The following is a 19,906-nucleotide window of genomic DNA, read 5'->3' as shown; positions in this document are numbered from 1 at the left end:
TTAACCTTTTCTCAGGAATTCAGAAAGCAACAGCAGACTTTGGCATACAGAAAATAATGAACCAGCACTGAAGGAGGGAACAAGGTGGAACGGAAGACAACCAATTAACAAGGCGTATATTTGTTGGCAACTTGTCCAGGGTGTTTTCTGCCTTCCGCTTGAGTGCTTCTGGGATAGGCTCCAGCCCACCACCAAACCTCCCCTCAGTCCCCACTGCGACCCTAAAAAGGACAAGCAGTAGAAAATGGATGAATGGATTGTTGAACAGGTGTGTTGGTAGGACAAGAAACAAAAAGTAAAGGTGCTGCAAAACACATAACCCTAGTAGGAAATACTTTCAAAACAAGAGAACCAGGACAAGAAATGTACCAAAACATGGGAAAATACAGAAAGTCCTTGACACATTCAATGGTGTATTTCATTCTTGATTTGCTTAAGTTGATTTTGTTTACTTGTTGTCCTTTTGACCATTGCTGCACACACTTGTTGGCTGAGAGCAGTCTTATGGGAATGAATATTGGAATTTATGGATTCCGTCTTCAAGGATTATATGACTGTTTCGTGCTTTACCTGAAACTTGTGAAGACTACTTAAATGACTCCAGACTAGAGTAGAGTTAATTTTGAGGTTGGTCCTTTCTTTGTTAAGTACAGTATGGAAGAATTCCTATATATTTGTGAGATCGATCATACAGTCAACCAAACTGTAGCATAGCCGAACCTTACACAATGTGAGGTTGGTTCATTTTCTTCATTGAATGTCCAATGGCCATCATTTTCAGCGTCTCTTTACATGTGAACCTTATTTTGGTCTCCAGTACTTCCGGTCACGTTGCTTCAAGAAGTGGAAAGTCAAGAGGTTGATGAGGGAGGTTGTGTTACTTTGCTATGTCAGCTGTCGAGACCCGGACTTTCTGTCGAGTGGAAGAAGGAAACTCAAGTGCTGTGTTGTGGAGAAAAATACCAGATGACACAACGCAGACTCAGATATGAGCTACGCATTTTTGATTTGCGGCCTTGTGACACAGGGACGTATTCATGTTCTTGGGAGGACACCACAAGCTCCGCCTCCCTTAGAGTCAACGGTAGGATGGATTCATCTCTCAGATTCAAGATGCCCATCCAAAACTTTTCCTATTTTTTTCTTCAATGTGCCATCTTCTCTATCCTCATTCACATTATTTCCATACATTATTGGTCATTTTATTCTCAGCTCTCCCAGTCACTTTTACAACAAATCTGGAGGACCAAACAGCTAATGAGGGTCAAAGTGTTATACTGCAGTGTGAGCTGTCCAAACCTGACGTTCCTGTAGAGTGGAGGAAAGGAGAACTTGGTCTTTGTCCGTGTTCCAAGTATGAAATTACACAAACAGCGCACAGAGTGGCATTAGTAATCCACGATGTAGACAAAAATGATGCTGGATGTTACTCATGTGACGCTGGTTTCCATCAAAGCACAGCCCATGTCGCTGTGAAGGGTAGGCTTGCTCTTATTACCGGCCTCACCTTTTTGCAGCAGCATTTCTCATAACAACTATCATTTCCTTCTCCATAGACCAACCTGAGCTTTTTAAAAGCCAGCTGCAGAACCTGGAGAAGCAGTCAGGGGAGAGCGTTACTCTCCGCTGTGAGACCACAAAGCCTGGAGTTAGTGTGATGTGGAGACATGGGGACAGGGTGCTGGCATCCAGTAGCAAATATCACTTGAAACAAGCAGGGACACTCGTAGAGCTTGTCATCTATAAGGTGCAGGGCGCCGACTCGGGAGAATACTCTTGTGATACAGGCAGTCACATAACCTCAGCCATCCTCACAGTGCAGGGTACAGTATTCTTTTTTTTCATTTGACACTTCTGTCTTCTGGGCACTTATCTGATTACACATTTCTTTTCTCTCTGTCATGCATCTCTGAGGGAATGATTCGCTTTTCCTCTTTATTCACACTTTTCTACTCACTTAGTCCTCTCTTGCCATGCATCTCTTTATCAACAATATACTTTTCTTCTATGATTGACAATTTTTTACACACTTAGTCCTCTCTTGCTGTGCATCTCATAATGAATGGTTCACTTTTCATTTTTGATTCATACTTTTTTACTCACTTTGTCCTATTTTGCCTTGCATTGCTTAATGAACAGGGCTTCGCGGTGGCAGAGGGGTTAGTGCGTCTGCCTCACAATACGAAGGTCCTGCAGTCCTGGGTTCAAATCCAGCCTCGGGATCTTCCTTTGTGGAGTTTGCATGTCCTCCCCGTGAATGTGTGGGTTCCCTCCGGGTACTCCGGCTTCCTCCCACTTCCAAAGACATGCACCTGGGGATAGGTTGATTGGCAACACTAAATTGGCCATAGTGTGTGAATGTGAGTGTGAATGTAGTCTGTCTATCTGTGTTGGCCCTGTGATGAGGTGGCGACTTGTCCAGGGTGTACCCCGCCTTCTGCCCGATTGTAGCTGAGATAGGCGCCAGCGCCCCCCGCCACCCCAAAAGGGAATAAGCGGTAGGAAATGGATGCTTAATGAACAATACATTTTTATTTTTTGATTCACACCTTTATTCTCACTTAATCACTTAGTTCATTAACAGTACTCTTTGATTCACACTTCTACTCACTTTGTCTTCTCTTGCTGTGCATCTCATAATGAAGCAATTTTGTCTTTGATTCACATCCTTCTACTTTTGTAGTCTTCTCCTGTCATGCATTTATCTATTTATTAACAATTTACTTTTCTAACTGTATTCACGCATTTTCTATTCACTTAGTCCTCTTTTGTCATTCATCTTTTAATGTATTGTTCACTTTTCTTCTTGGATTTACTGTTTTCTACTCTTTTTAGTCCTTTTGTCATCCATATTTTTAGGAACAATTAACTTTTCTCATATGATTCACACCTTTCTTCTCACTTCAAGCCTGAACTATTAAAGGTTTGCATATATTAGAACATGTTCATACCTGACTGCCCAAACAAAGTTGAGCTACTAAATTTGTGCATAGAGGATTGTGTCTCTTCAGGGAGTAAAATTAGGGATGTATACCGAGTACCGCTATTTTTTAGTACCAGTTCCGAATTGGGTTGGTTCTTCTGAACCGTGACAATTCTGGACAAACGGTACAGCAATCAGTATTTTTTTATCCAGCTAACCGTCGTAATTATGACACGCTGTCACATTCAGTTCAGCTGCTGCTGCACACACATTTCAAATAAACTTTTAATAATTACAAATAGGAAGCAACAATACACAAAAGTTTGGAATTCATCCTCAAAAGTCCCTTAAAGTCACACACACTAATAAGAGTCACACAGTTTCAAGTGAACACCATTTAACTCACAACCCCAGCTGCTGCGCTTCATCAACCGTCTTCATAGGGATCCATTTAGCCACAGACTAATAATAACACACCCAAATGAGTGAAACATTGATACAATAATCAATACATAATAAATACAATAATCTATAAATTTGCTTTGATGCAAGATAAAACCCATTGACAGGTCCGTAATCGCCGTCCGACGTCACTCCATTACGACGTAGATAGATAGATAAATAGTACTTTATTGATTCCTTCAGGAGAGATCCCTCAGGAGGCGTGTTTGCGATGTGGCATTAATTGACACCTTGCTTGAATGTGGTTCCGTTAGTTCTGTCTCTTGAGTCTACATCTGGACGATTGAGTAATACACTTGATCACTGAGTCTTTTTATTTTTATTCTTCACACAGCACAGACATATATAGGTCGGTAGCTGTCTACCTCCCGTCCCTCACTCAAGTATGTCCGTGTGCTGCATAAACACAAAACTATTTCTATCGTTACAAAATGCACACCCACATTACATGCTAATTGATTGTATCAGTTTGTATAATATATTCGATATAACATAATATTTAAAAGGTATGTGCTCTGTACACAAATGCATGAATTATATTTTTGCGTAATTTTAATGAATAGAAACCGCGATGGATCTGTGTGCTCTTTACAAGAATATGACATAACAACTGCATTAGCATGCAGCACGGCGGAGGGAGTCAGTGCATCTGCCTCAAAATACGAAGGTCCTGGGTTCGATCCTGTGCTCGGGATCTTTCTGTGTGGAGTTTGCATGTTCGCCCCGTGACTGCGTCGGATCCCTCCAGGTACTCCGGCTTCCTCCCACCTCCAAAGACATGCACCTGGGGATAGATTGATTGGCAACACTAAATTGGCCCTAACGTGTGAATGTGAGTGTGAATGTTGTCTGTCTATCTGGGTTGGCTCTGTGATGAGGTTGCGACTTGTCTAGGGTGTACCTCCGCTTTCCGCCCGATTGTAGCTGAGATAGGCTCCAGCACTCCCCGCGACCCTCGAAGGGATAAGCGGTACAAATGGATGGATGGAACTGCATTAGCAAATATAATTGACTTGTATTAGACTTAAAAAACAGGTGTTGATCAAAGACTTCCCTGCTGTAAGATGGTACATGTTGGTGGTGTGCTACCTCTTGTACTAATAAAAAAATGGTAATAAAAAGTAATTTTTTTCCACATCTTTATTTACACTAATTACATATTGCACCGATAAGAGTACCAATAAATACTAATATCTATGACGAATATCGATAAAGGTATCGTATCGAAAAAATCTTAAGGATATACATTCGTAATAAGGAGCACAATCAAATTAGTTTGTTTGTCTTCATGAATATGCAAAATGTATGCTGATTATCAAAACATCCACAATTTTGGGACGATAACATGAAAATTGTAATATTTAGCACACAGTGTGATTTATCAAGACTGAAACTGTACTACGGCTGCTGTTCCGCTCATGTATTTAGTGTGTCGAGAAAGGACGCGTAAGCTCTATTGTTTAAGAAAAAAACAACTTGTTGCAATATGCCTTTTCTTGCGTCTAGAACACTATTCGCTGTTGATGTCAGCATCTTCCATGAACACATCATCAGCCCGCTAAAAAGTGGGTTCTGTTTTAGATTGCGCTATAGAACAGTGTCAGAAATGCCAATAAAAAATGGTACAAGTGTGCTGCATGGTTAAATCTGTAAATGCAAAAAAGCTCATTTAAATGAGGCTGTTTACACTGGTTATTGATTGTAAATGCAGTCTTAGTAGAACAAACGCAACACACCCAATAATATTACACGCAACCTTATAGTTGATACATGCTGTTTCATGCTTGGTATAAGGAAATTAGTAGATCAGGCCTTTAGTTCTCTTTTGTCATACATCCATTCATAAGTATTCCACTTTGCTTCTTCGATTTACACATTACTACTCACTCTTTTGTCGTGCATCTATTGATGATTGATTCACTTTTCTTTTTAGATTCCCACTTTTATACTCACTGAGTCCTCTTTTGTCATGCATCTAATGAATTATTCATGAAATAATTCACTTTTCTTCTATTAATTCACACTTCTGTACTCACTTTTGACATGCATCTATTGGTAAATGATTCAATTTTATTCTGTAATTCACACTTTTATACTCATTTAGTCTTCTTTTGTCATGCATCTATTCCTGAATGATTCACACTTCTTCTATGATTCAGTTTTCTGCTTTCTTAGTCCTCTTTTGTAATGCAACTTATTCATGAGACACTCACTTTTCTTTTTTAGATATACACTTATCTACTCACTTAGTTCTCTTTTGTCATGCATCTCCTCTCCAACTATTCCGTTTTTATCTTTGATTGTACATTATTTACTCACTTCGTCCACTTTTGAATCTCTACTCTTTCATGAACAACTAAGATTAAGTTTTCCTTGTTGATTCACTCTTTTCTACTCACCTCGAACATGGATTCCTCAAGCTTGTATCCATTTTTATTGTTGTTTTGGGGCTTATTGACTACAATTGAAATATTCAAATGTAATTTCTTCTCACACCCCCATGTGTTCTTGCTTGGAGATGGACTCTTTTACTGTGACTCTTTTTGCTAACACGGACACTCTTTCTGTTTGTTCGCATCCCTCCTCTGATCATTTGTATTTTGGTTTATTACATTGCAATACAGTGGAACCTCCAAAGTAGAACACTATACATTCTGTTACACTGGTTGACTTCCAAGTTGTTCGAATTTCATAACCTTTACTAACTGTAAAGTACCATTTTTAACTGGGATGCAGTTATAAAATATGTTAACTATTGTAAAATGAAATAAAACTACTCACCCTTGGAAGACAACTGACAGACACATCCTGGAGAACGTACTCATTGGGTTTTTTCTACGTATTGGTAAGGGTTGTACAGTGTGTAATTAGTTCACTTATATAAGTGTCTACTCTGAAGACTTACAAACTTTTATATGTAATCATTTATATAACAAATAGCGTTGCTTTACATTTCACACTATCAGTTGTACAAAGAATTGTACAAAGCAGCCAGACCATGTCACAATAAGTTCCATTGTTGTTTCTATGGTTCTCATTACACTTTTCCAACAAGCAAAACTTGTCAAGGGGTAATTGTTTCACACGATTTGTTGAAACTTCCTGACACGTCACGCATGATGAAGTCCTAGTTTCGTTTTACTTTTTAGGTAAATATTTTTACAAATTGTTGGATTCTTGACTTTGAAGGTTCCAGTGTATTATCTTCCATGACATACGTTTGTCAAGCACTTGCTCATTGAAAACTTCAAACATATATTCATCTCTCAAGCAGAAGTGGACGTGTCAATAGTAAAATTCTTGGAGAGCTCTGTCGTACGCGAGGGTGATGACGTCCGTTTTGAGTGCCTGGTGTCGCATGAGGACTCACCGTCGGCTCAGTGGAAGCTCCAAGATGTCCCGCTGCAGAATAATGAAATGAACGTTATTAAAGCTGAGGGCCGTACACACAGCCTCACGCTTCGAGGCGTCACCGCGGCCGACTCTGGCACAGTCACTTTCTCTGTGGGCAACCACACCTCCACGGCCTCGCTTACTGTTGGAGGTAAGGTAATACTGACCATTCCCACTTGTTTATGTTACTCATCATTGTTGGACAATCCCGAACCTGTATACTTGTTGGCATTCTTGAATCAACAAGTTGTTCCTCCTACTTTTTCCTTCCCTACATTGTGTTTTAAGATACTTATTGGTCCATCCTGCTGATCAATATGCAGTACATTTGTATGCGAAATTTGTTTTCTTTTGTTTGGTTATCTCAATTATTTTCCATTTTGTCCCCCACATTCTATGCTGCGACTATGCATAATATAATTCGTCTATAACATTATTAGTACACTTCTGCATAATATTGTATCCTTTTAATATTAAAAAAAGGAACACACTGGGCTTTCGTCATCTCCCTTCGTAGTCACAGTCACATACACTTCGTCAGATTCTGGTACAGCAAAGAAAAGCATGTTCGCAGAGGTTACCCCGGCATTACACTGCTCCTTCCACCCCTATCGACCAACTGCAAATTTTCAAGACACATTTTTCAAGGCAAAATCCAAAACCCCAAAATTTTAATCATGCGTGCATCATATTTCTTCATGGACAAAAATCTATTCCCAAGTGGAACGGACTGGTAAAGTCATGGCTTCATAACCTCAAAATAAAGACAATTGTTTTACTTTGGTCAAAAAAAGAACAAGTACATTTTGAAAATGTACTTATTACAAATTATCCTCTTGGCAAAACATTTCAAGTTACTAAAAAAATTCTGAGGAAAAAAATTGTTTAGTTTTCAAAACATCATGAAGAACACAATTAACTTATACTTAGACTTTTTTATTTCCGCATTTATGTCCGTCAACCAATTGCGAGCACTGCTTGGAACTCTACTACAAAGATGATAGTCCTGTTAACTGAGGTCTTTGCATTTTACCGTTTCATTATTTTATCCATTGAGTGGATAATTTACAATGAAAGAAGGTATTGTGCGTCGCTAATGCATCAGTCTGCCGCCATCTGCTGCCAGCCACAACAGGAAAAGCTGATTGCTTGCACCTGCACTGATTTCCTCTTTGCCACAAAATAGCGGCAGAGGGGTCTTACATGTCATCTCTAAACAGTGTCATTTGTTATCTAGCTCTTAGGTTATGTTATTTTTTGATACCTGAAGGTAAACTTGTTTTTGCAGCCAGCAAGATCAGGGCATATCTTATACATACAGGAAAAAGTAAGCTCTTGAACATATAATAAAAGGACCTACCACAACTACACGCAAAATAAACATTTGGTAAGATTCAAACTTGTAAATTTACTATACATTCCCCATAAAAAGGAAAAAATATGAACCACGATCAGATACATTTTGGACAGGCCAGAAAAAAAATACCATAATTAAAAGAATGATAAACTTCCGGCGCCCCTTACAAAAAAGGTGAGCTACAGGTAAACAGCTGGGACAAAATTGCAATAACTGCATCCGTACCCTTTGTCCTGTTACAAATGCATATCGTGCATGACCAGCCTTGTAAAATATCATGGTTACCCATGACAAACGCAATAGTCTACATGATTTTTTAATTTTTTTGACTAATATCAACATTCAGAGATTTTTTTCTAGATTCACAGTATCTGACTTAGTGAGTGGCAGCACGGTGAACAGGGGTTAGTGTGTGTGCCTCACAATAAAAAGATCCATGCAAGGGGTCTTTCCGTGTGGAGTTTGCATGTTCTCCCCGAGACTGCCTGGGTTCCCTGCGGATACTTCGACTTCCTCCCACCTCCAAAGACTCGCAGGTTTATTGGCAACACTAAATTGACCCTAGTGTGTGAATGTGCATGTGAATGTTGTCTATCTGTGTTGGCCCTGCGATGAGAGGCGACTTGTCCAGGGTGTACACTGCCTTTCGCCCAAGTGCAGCTGGTATAGGCTCCAGCATTCCCCGCGACCCCAAAAGGGACAAGCGGTAGAAAATGGATGGATGGATGTCTTAGTGAGTGAGTAGTAAGTGAGTACACCTTGGTATTATATATTCACAAGTACTATAGATATTAAACTTGGATATTGCAGTCAATGTTGGAATTCCTCAGTGAACCACAGCTCCCCAATGTTGGCAGCATTCATGCAACCAAAGACCACAACATTACCACCATACTTGACTTTAGAAAAGACACAATTATCCTGCTATTTACTTGTGTTGACAGGTATTTAAACAATAATAGCTGTGTAATGTGGATAGCAAAGCTGTCCCCGCTACACAAGCTGTACACTGACTACTGGGGCGGCATTGGTCGGTTGGTAGAGTGGCCGTGCCAGCAACTTGAAGGTTGCAGGTTCGATTCCCGCTTCCGCCATCCTAGTCACTGCTGTTGTGTCCTTGGGCAAGGCACTTTACCCACCTGCTCCCAGTGCCACCCACACTGGTTTAAATGTAACTTAGATATTGGGTTTCACCATGTAAAGCGCTTTGAGTCACTAGAGAAAAGCGCTATATAAATATAATTCACTTCACTACTCTGAAGACAGACCCATATTTATTGTAACTGATACCAGTCTTTTTTGTCAGCCGCCGCTGTTTTATTCAAGAAGAACCTGGATAGTCAAGAGGGCACAGAAGGAGACAAAGTCACTCTTTCCTGCGAGACAACCAACCCCGACTGTAAGGTGTCATGGCAGAAGGGCAGCACGCTGCTCACCCATGGGGAGAAATACACCATGCAGCATAGCGCTGCCTCTCACAGTCTTACCATTCACAATCTGAAAATGGAGGACAGTGGAGAGTATAGCTGTGACACGGGTGACAAGAAAAGCACTGCTGTTATCACCGTAAAAGGTGGTCAAGTATAAAACATTTATTCTGAACGAGTTAGCACTCATGAGTAGCACTGACCTCACATCCTCTAATCTGCCATTAGAGAATGTGCACATTGTGAGAGAATTGCACGACGTTACCGTGCTGACTGGGCAGGATGCCGTCTTTGAGGTGCAGCTGTCTCATCCCGGTGTGACCAACGCAGAATGGTGGCTTGCAGACAACCTCCTCCAGAATAACGACCTGAACCAAATTAGCAGAGATGGCCGAGTGCACCGCTTGGTCCTCAAGATGGTCACCACGGACGAATCAGGGGACGTGGCCTTCGTGGTGGGTCAGGAAAAGAGTGTGGCTTGTCTGCTGGTTGAAGAGAAACCCAAAGGTAACTGTCAAAACAGCTTTAAGTCTATTTAAGGCTGCTATTTTTGTGTGTGTTTTTCAAAAACAAATAACCAGCGATGTATCTAATTAGGATCAATTCAAAAAGCACTTTGGCATTGACAGATGTGGCTGTAGGCAACCTCCCTATTTAGTTTTGATTAAGTCTACAAAATGATAGTAGCTAAAATTGAACTATCATGAGTCATCAGCATCAAGCGGCTTTACTACTTCTGCATTCGCTTTAAAGTGTTGTTAGTGTGAAACTCGTACATAAAATACTTGCCGTTTGTTTACAAAGAACTATAGAACGCCCTATTAAAGCTGGCTGAGTCGTGTGCTACCTACCACTACTACAACATTGGTTGTGTTGCTTCTGTGGCGTGCAATAACCTTCTGAGAGCACGCGTCTACTGCTGTGGACATTTTTATGTTGCCTAATGGGGCTATTTCTTTGCAAAAAAAAACAATATACCAAAAACAGAGCACACTGGTTGATGGGCGCTTGTCAGGAGGACATTCTTGTTAATAAATGTCCGCGTAATCAAAGAAAGCTTTGTTTTCTTTTCTGCTTTTTAATGCAGTCCAAATAATTATTTAGTTAACAAATGTATAAATATAATAACAGCGATTGTTGCCTGCTTCCAATCAGCTCGCTGTCCTCTTTGCTGTTTAAGTAAACAAATGACAGTAAATATGACACGTGGTGTGGAGGTCTGGATGCAGGGACGGGAGGAGACCTGCAGGTAAAAGTAATGTGTATTGTCAAAAAAAGCGAGCACCAGCATGGACGAGGCAGTGTGAAACAAGTGAGATCAAAATTAAGGGACCAAAGATCCACAACAAAAATAGAGGCAGAGACAAAACTTAGGGTCATGGTGCAGAGATAAATCATAGCAGGACAAGGCATGTGAAGCAGAGCAGGGTACAATGAACTCAAATTGGGGAAATCCTGATTGACAATGAGACCCAGGTGAACCTCCTAATTGCCAATCAGGAGGAGGTGAGTAACCAGTGCTCAGAGAAGAGGTGAAGCAAACACAAAAAATGAAAAAACAGGAAGTCAAACAATGAAAACGAGAATGCAGAAAGGAAATAGAAACCAAAATGTATAACTCTGATCATGACAAAATGGTTGTCTAGGACCATGTATTTCTAGCTGTACCATATTATCAATAAAGTGACGCAAGATTATAAGTGCCACATTTGTAAATGTAGGAAAAAATGCAGATGTTGCAATTTTTAACTATATTCTTCCATATTCCCAGTGCTTATCCTAGAAAAGCCGCATAACACTGCAGCCTTAGAGGGGGAAACCGTCACTCTGGCTTGCACTATCTCTGACTCCACGGCCACCGTTACCTGGATGAGAGACAACACGAGCATCAAAGCTGGTCTCAAGTATGACCTGAAGAAGAATGGCGCCTTCCAGCAACTTCGAATCCACAACGTTGTGCCCGAGGACGCCGGAACGTACACCTGCGACACTGGAGATGCTCAGTGTGACGTCACTGTCACGGTGGAAGGTAGCGAAAACAAATATTTAAAGTAGCTCATCAGTATTCTAACTCTCTTTTGTTAATAACTACAAGCTGCTCCGGCGTTCTTTAAGACGGAGCTGAAGAACCAGCAGGCGGTCTCGGGTGATGATGTCACCCTGCGCTGTGAGGTCTCAAGGCCGGGTGTTCGCGTGGAGTGGAGGAAAGGTGGCATGGTCCTTACGCCTGGTAAGAAGTATGAGATCTGGCAGGACGGGTGCGTTCAAGAGCTCTGTATACACAACCTGGATCCGGAAGACAGCGGTTACTACACCTGTGACGCGGGGGATCAACTCACCACCGCCTCTGTGGCAGTACAAGGTAATATTTTGTTACATTTTGAATATGAAGGGAGCTTTTTAATATTGATGTATTACTATTACTAAGTGTTTTAGGGTGGGTTACCTTCTTTGTATGTCGAAATGATGGCTGACATGATGCTGTGAAATGTACAGGCTGAGGTATATCTGTATTTTCACCCGACAGTGATAGAAGTCTACATTGTGTCTGGTCTTAAGACCGTCGACGTTTTCGTTGGGGAATGGGCAACCTTCTCTTGCCAGCTGTCTGGTCAGGTGCCTGGCAAGGTGCAGTGGTGGCTGGATGGCACTTTGCTGAAGAACAGCCCCACTATCGAGATAGGACTGACCGAGAGCCACATCCACTCACTCACCTTTAAGAACCTGGCCACAGATGACTCTGGCACTGTCATATTCAAGGCTGGCAATTTAACATCAGCAGCCAAGCTCCTTGTCAAAGGTATCACTGGACAGGAACATGACAGTCTCAGTCACATTTTACACCCCTCAGAAATTATAAGTAAATTAAATTATAACTACTGTACATATGTTTTACAGTAAAATTGGTGCACTGAAAAAAAAATTAAATAGTATGGTTTCCTGCGGGGGTTTGTAAAAAAATTGAAAATTATCTAATAGATGTTTTTAAACTGCAATGGAGCCTCCAAAATCAACCGCCCCAAAAGCATAGCCATGTTAGCTATGTAACAATGCCACATTTTAACAGAATGCCAGCCTATTTGCTGGAGAAAAACTAAATGATCACACTTACAACTCCAATGTTTCTAGTTGACTGACAAATATTATGTTTTAGGATTTGGAGAGAAGCCTGCCTATTTTGTCAGGTGGTATGTTCATGAAGAAGGTTTTTCCATCAAGACGTCCTGAAAACCATTTCAAAACAACTAGTTTAATGAGGTATTTGGGAAAATATGTATGCCTCAAAATTAAACAAAAAACTTCATCATGTGGGACAAATCTTGTGAGGCTTCAGATCAGTAAGCATCTAAAGCAAGGGGCCATTTGCAGACCACCACACTTTTTGTGAAGGCATACTAGAAAACATGCCCTTCAGTTCTAATGTTAAGAGAAAAGTTTTAAATATTATCTTAAAAGAAGATCTCACACTTTTAACCACTTTCATCAATAACACAAGGCTGAAAGGGAATTTATTTCAATAGATGTAACAATATATGTTACTCTTATGGGTTTTTTTTTCTGTATGCAATCTACAGTGGGAAAAGTTTGGACACCTTGTTTTTTGGTTTTTCATTGCCTTTTTGTGGGGATTTCTTGTAACGCACCAGTGAAAGAGAAAATGAATAGATATATAATTGATAGCCACAAAAACAGTCATTAGAACCTTTTGCAGCATACTTGGTATAAAATGAGCAATACATTTTTGCAATACATTCAAAAAGCCCCTATGTGTACCTTCTTCTTCCTTATCGATTATGTGGAATGTAAGAGGTTCTATAAAACTCAATAGTGATACTTAATTATAGTTTTATTTTGTTGTTTTATAACGCTGCAGTTTAAGGTTTCATGGTGGCTGCGAGGTTGAGTCTGGAACCAATGAATCAACTTTACATTGTTTCCTACATGAATGGTGGTTTTGAAATGGGAAAACATGAAAGTCGGCCAGTGGGAAACAGATTGTGTTGGACTTTGGAGGTTCTACTGTTTGTCCATTGACATTGTGTGTGTGTGCAACATTTCTTCTCATTTTATTAAACACAAAATAAAATCTAGCGCAGAGGTCAGCAATCTCTCAAAAGAGCCATTCTGCCCCATTTTTTAATCTCAGCAGCTGCAAAACACAGCACGGCTTGTAAATGTGTTTTAATTTTACAGATAAAAGAATATGTCCTAGCAGTATTTTTGTGTTCATATTAGTACTTAAAACTTCACAAGCGCACATTTTTGCTCAAGTGATAAACGGTCCAAAACGATTTGGGAAAAATTAAATGTATCTGGTCCCACTCCTGTGCCATAAGCAGCATTCCAAAAATAAAATAAAAGATAAGTAAGAAAGAATATAAGCGAGTGCTCGGCAACTTAGCAACGTCACCACATATTCACGGCCTTAAAGACAGTCGAAAATTATAAAATTATTTTTAAAGAAAGTACACTTCTCCAACTTTGGAGGTTTCCGACCCCAATCTACAGTATAATACTGTATCATTAACTTTGTGCAGTAAACATAGAGCTCAAATGGCACCTGTTTGTTACAATTTACAATGACTAACTTTACTATTGGGCTGTATTAGTAAGCGGGAGAATTTATGCAAATTATATTCATTGGAAGAAGTGAGCCAATGAGTAAACACTAACAGTCAGGTGCTGCTCCACCCATCCATCTCTTGTGTCCTAATGCTTTCCAGTCCTAGTCTCACCTCTATTACCATTTCACAGAATCCTAACATTCCATTCCCCATCCTTTGAGTTCAACGGTGCTATAATTACCTTCTTTGCTTGCATTAATTGACTCTTTAACCTTTAATTAACTTGGACATTTTGGGCTTTTTGACCCCCCGAGAATACACTCATCAGGCTTGTTTTTATTTAAGGTCCCGTATTATACAATTTTTAACATCCTTAAATAAGCCAATTTGGTGACGAAAAAGGCTAAATGTCTGACGCTGACTGACAGCAAAACCCTTTTTTCAATTAACAAAGTGCTCTTCTGTAAAAATGGAGGACAGACTCCTCTTTATAATGGTGGGTCAGAGGTTTTCCTCAATGATGTTGCATACAGTAAACCTAAAGCTTTATCACCTCTTTTCTCAAAATCAATCAATCAGTCAAAGTTTATTTATTTGGCCATTAATCACAAGTGTCTCAAAGGGCTGCACAAGCCACAACGACATCCCCAGCACAGATCCCAAAAGTGGAGCAAAAAACGAAACAATAGATCTTTCTCACATTTGGTTCTCGTAAACAGACAGTAAGAACACATACTACTGTTAGATAGGTGCCTCAACAAGTTTGGGTTTGTGGTCCCACAGGTCTCGGATTTTAACTTTCACAACAGTTGTATTAAGAGTTTGAGCAGAAATATGTCGTATCGTTATTAACTACACACAATTACACATTAAAAACGTGCTATGTCACATGAAAGATTTTTAAAGTAATACCTTTGTGACATTTAGAAAATACAAGTACTGTAAGAAAAAACCTGGTTTTTACATTTTCATATAAAAATAAAAAAAATAGCTGTTTGACTTATGAAGATAAAGTCAATTAAACAAGCTTTGTTCTTCTCCAACGCCTCCTATCAGTACACCAGTTTGGCCAGCAAAAATAAAGAACGACACCTCTCACATAAAATACACAATCTTCACAGCTTCCGTTCAATTCGATAAGATGACAAAACATTTTAGCTAGTAATGATGTTGAACACTGAAACAGTTTGCAGTTAAATAAATAATAAATGAGAAATGGGTTGTACTTGTATAGCGCTTTTCTACCTTCAAGGTACTCAAAGCGCTTTGACACTACTTTCACATTTACCTATTCACACACATTCACACACTGATGGAGGGAGCTGCCATGCAAGGCGCTAACCAGCACCCATCAGGAGCAAGGGTGAAGTGTCTTGCTCTGGACACAACGGACGTGATGAGGAAAAGGACGAGTGAATATCTCAGTCAGCAAGCTAGAGACTTTATAAACAAGTTGTGACAACATTAACGACACATCACCTGCTGCATGTTTCCTCACCTCATTAACTCTCAGTCACAGCAGCTGATAAACGCTGTATTGAGAAAATAAAAGCAACATCAAAAAATCTCCTTCGCTGTTTGGTGTGGGGCCATTATACCGTTTACTTTTACATCATTCCTCCATTATCAAGTAAAAAGTTAAGGACGGTTACCGCATGTTGTTGCTGCCGATGTTAGTCAATTTTTTGGGGCATGACGGAAAATGACGATGGCGGTCAAGGTAGTTGTCGCAGTTGCCGTGGTTAAATTCGAGCCCTTATCCCAGTTCGTTCTTCAGTATTACTTGTGTAACACGCTTGGGGCTAGGGCTGACCGCAGCCTAGTGAGTATTGTAATGCAGTCTTCCCTCGCCAAATCACGCTTTGAAAAATGTTGTCGCATGTAAAGGTCACTGTGTGGTTCTTATTTTATGTTTAGAGGGCTTTCTTGATGTTAAAAACATCTTTAGAAAGCTGTAAACAAGTTGAAAATATTCACTTTATAATTAATCCTTCCTACTTTGCATAGTTGTATTTGCCACAGAACCAAGTAAAAAAAGGATAAACGAGAGTTTTGCTGTATTACTGAAATAGATTTGGCTGTGAGAATGTATACATAAAATACACAACTAAATAGACTTAAAGTATGTTTACAATTACATATAAATAAATCACGTATTATTATTTGGGGTGTCAATTTTTTTTTTTTTTTTCGAATGAAACGCAAATCTTATTTATAGCGATTTGTAATCCATCCATCCATCCATTTTCTACCGCTTATTCCCTTTTGGGGTCACGGGGGGCGCTGGCGCCTATCTCAGCTACAATCGGGCGGAAGGTGGGGTACACCCTGGACAAGTCGCCACCTCATCGCAGGGCCAACACAGATAGACAGACAACATTCACACTCACATTCACACACTAGGACCAATTTAGTGTTGCCAATCAACCTATCCCCAAGTGCATGTCCATAAAACAAAATGTAAAAATTGATTAAAAAAATACAATTACATACAGATTTCTATTTACTCTAAGTAATCATGAATGAATGATGCACACAAAGACTACATTGACAACAACAATTCACGTAATTCCAATATGTTCCATAGTCATGTAATTATATTCCAGATTATGTCCAAAGATTATATGAAAGTTAAGAAAATAGGTTAATAGGCTCAGGGGGATAGAAAAGTGTTTGATATCTCCGACCACACTGAAGCCATTTCAGATCTGTTATGCCGCTTTGGCATTAATTTAAAAAAGTATATAAAACACAAAAAATTGACAAACTAGGACAAAATAGTTATTTAGGCATTATATCTCTAGGGAAAAGGTTTAGCTACACTAAAGTTAAATATACAGTCAATTTAGAAATACAACTGTAAATCCTTCATGATGATGGCGTTTGAAGTGATGCTAAATTAGCAATTATATCTATGGGCTTTTGAATTGATGCAGCTGCAGTGCTGCTAAACCAAACTAGGACTATTGCAAAGGCGGAATATAAGTTGAATTTTAAGTATAATTCCGGGGTGTACCTCGCCATCCGCCTAAATGCAGCTGATTAGGCTCCAGCACCCCCCGCGAACTTGAAAGGGACAAGCGGTAGAAAATGGATGGATGGATGGATTGTATTCAAGAGGGAATTCAGTCCAACAAAGCAGATCAATTAAACAACTGCAGAGCGCGATTACATAATCAGCTACTGAAGTGACCGTTCACCATGATAATGAGTGTTTATGCTGTGTTATGCTATTATTAACACGTCAATTTTATGTAATAGGGGGTTTTTAATATAAGATTTGTTCTAATTCGCAAGTCAATCCTCCAATGATATTACTCACTTGAAAATGTTTGGGGGTTATAAAGCCTTCAGTCGGCATGTGCTGCTCAATCACCATAAACCTCACAGCAGCGCCCTGACCCTGTGACCCCTGACCTCAACCTCAGATCCCACAGTTGAAGTGGTGAACAACATGGAGGACCTCAGGGTGCTCGAAAACCAGCCGGCCGAGTTCATCTGCCAGTTCTCGAGGCCGGTCAAGGCCGAGTGGAAGAAAGACGGGCAGCTATTGCAGCCCGATGGCCGCAGGGTGGTAGTGGAGCAGGACTGGACAGTGGCTCGCTTGTACATTAGCCGTGTGTCTGCTGGAGACACGGGGACATACTCCTGTGAGGCAGAGGGGACCCGTGTGGTTGCTTCGCTTCATGTGGAAGGTGAGCTCTCCTCCACATGGAAAGAGCACCTACCTTGAAAGAGCCTCCTTTGCTCTTTCTTACCAATGACGTTATGCAGTAATAGTGTGTTTTTTGTCACAAAAACCAAGAATTACACTTTCTTAATCTTTTTTTTTCTTTTTACACCCCCTAGCTAAACCTATCGACATAGTCCAGGGCCTGGAGAACGTGGAAACCTTTGATGGGGGAGAAGGGCTCTTCGAGTGCGCCTTATCCCGCCCGGAGAACAAAGACTGCCAGTGGCTTCTCGGCGACAAACCAGTGAAGCAATCCCCCAATGCTGAGATTGTGTCCTTCGAGAGCGGCCGTCGTCACCTGCTCCTACTCAAAGAGCTGCGGATTAGTGACAGCTGCACTGTTACCTTCAGAGCAGGCACTGCATCCACATCTGCTGAGCTGTCTGTCAAAGGCTGGCAGCTAGGCGTGGTAAAAAGCCTGGAGGACACGGTGGCTGTAGCCGGAGAGAGGGTGGAGTTCTGTGTGAAGCTGACAGAGCCCGTGCCTCCAGCAGAGGTATTTTGGTACGCTAATGGAGTGGAACTCATGCATGGCGACCTGTGGAACATGAGGGCCGACGGCTGCTCCTATCGCCTCATCCTGAGACAGGCACCGCTTTTGCCCCAACAGGAAATTACATTTGCAGCACGAGATGCTCTCTCTCTGGCCAAGCTCTCCATTATTAGTAAGTCTTTGAATTTGCTTATTTTTTGCTTTTTGCCCCCTTTTTATCATCATGTTTGAATGTTTCCTTTTGGAATCAAAGGAAATAGAAATAATCTGTTCCAGAGCCAATCCGTCATCTTCATAAATTCTATGACTGTACAAGATATGTATGTGCTGCGGGCATGTGGGCACAGACACAAAAAACGAAAGCCAGTCAAAGACAACATTTAATTTGGTTCGTGTGGAAATGTTTTACAAAGTTTAATTTCTAATTGTGAAAAATATAGACATTGATTTAATACATCTGTTCTCCTAAACCACCAATGGTAACATGAGCTAGCCATTTAAAATTCATGATAAATCAATCAAACACTAAAAGCTAAAAAAGACCTACAGTATAATGATGTTAATCAACATTTAAAACACTTCCTTGTAGTCTAGATCAGCGGCTCTGAACCCCTTGTGACCCCTGGGGCCTAACTTTTCCACTACAGCTGGGTCCATGACCCACTCAAATATTAACACTGAATTAGTAATCTTACTCTTAATTTTAATTGTATTCAATGAGGTGGTGACTTGTCCAGGGTCTACGTGTCCTTTTGCCTAAATGCAGCTGTGACTACATTACTTTATATGTAGACTTGCAGTGTGTATACAAAACATCGATGGAGGGTTTTGAAATTGTCTTAAAGAGCTTTGAAGGCTACAACGGTGACTCCCATTAACTGCATCTTCCCAAGCGCTTTGTTTTATCATATTTAAAATCTTCATTAAAAAAAAACAAAGATGTGTGTGTTCTTGTCTGTCATAAGGATCGTGAACGATTTGCAAAATTTAAAAAAAAAAAGTGCGGTACCACCTTTTTTTGGGTTTTTTTGTTGTTTTTTTTGTCCTGTCCAGCTTCTCAGGCAAATCGTATTGTTGATGTAGTTGCCCATATCGGCTGTACAAATGTACTAAACAAAAGAGAAGTGTGGGATACTTGTTTTGTGGCCTTATTTGTAATTTACTTTAATAAATGGATTTATATATTAATTGGTGCAGCCGTGCCGGAGCAGGAGGGGATAAAAAGAGAGAAAAAAGAAAGACATAAGGGGAAATTGTGGGGACAAGAGGAAGATAAGACAGAGAGACGACGACAACAACAACAACAGCAAAAGCAACACTAACAACAATAGAACAACATCAGCAAATAAGATATGTACAAATATGATAGTAAAAGTGATAGCAAAGAAGCAGTTAGTGAAATAAATAATATAGAAATGGCAATGAACATTATTGTTCTACAAATAAAGCAATACAAATACCAATAGAAACAGCTCTATTGATAATGAATAATAACAATAATTACCACTGTATTAACAATAATTACCTCATAATAACAATGATTACCTAATAAT

At 40.1% G+C, this 19,906-nt stretch overlaps 1 protein-coding gene across 15 annotated transcripts in view; it reads left to right on the top strand.

Moving 5' to 3' along the window:
* The window catches only part of obscnb (obscurin, cytoskeletal calmodulin and titin-interacting RhoGEF b), a 104,146-nt gene that overhangs the window by 55,705 nt on the left and 28,535 nt on the right, over nt 1-19,906 (top strand). For 5 of the 15 annotated variants that reach the window (XM_061920448.1, XM_061920458.1, XM_061920446.1 and 2 more), the window contains 11 exons: nt 818-1,084; nt 1,213-1,479; nt 1,557-1,823; nt 6,660-6,929; nt 9,442-9,708; nt 9,791-10,069; nt 11,334-11,591; nt 11,658-11,924; nt 12,090-12,362; nt 17,556-17,822; nt 17,977-18,525. In XM_061920448.1, the coding sequence (XP_061776432.1) occupies nt 818-1,084; nt 1,213-1,479; nt 1,557-1,823; nt 6,660-6,929; nt 9,442-9,708; nt 9,791-10,069; nt 11,334-11,591; nt 11,658-11,924; nt 12,090-12,362; nt 17,556-17,822; nt 17,977-18,525 (3,231 nt within the window). The remainder of the gene's footprint in view (nt 1-817; nt 1,085-1,212; nt 1,480-1,556; nt 1,824-6,659; nt 6,930-9,441; nt 9,709-9,790; nt 10,070-11,333; nt 11,592-11,657; nt 11,925-12,089; nt 12,363-17,555; nt 17,823-17,976; nt 18,526-19,906) is intronic. The other 10 variants (XM_061920457.1, XM_061920456.1, XM_061920455.1 and 7 more) reach the window with 7 other exon arrangements.

This window comes from Nerophis ophidion, linkage group LG14 (assembly GCF_033978795.1).
Source record: "Nerophis ophidion isolate RoL-2023_Sa linkage group LG14, RoL_Noph_v1.0, whole genome shotgun sequence".
NCBI lineage: Eukaryota > Metazoa > Chordata > Actinopteri > Syngnathiformes > Syngnathidae > Nerophis > Nerophis ophidion.
The sequence above is the reverse complement of the archived record's forward strand: the minus strand, read 5'-3'. Positions and strand labels throughout refer to the sequence as shown.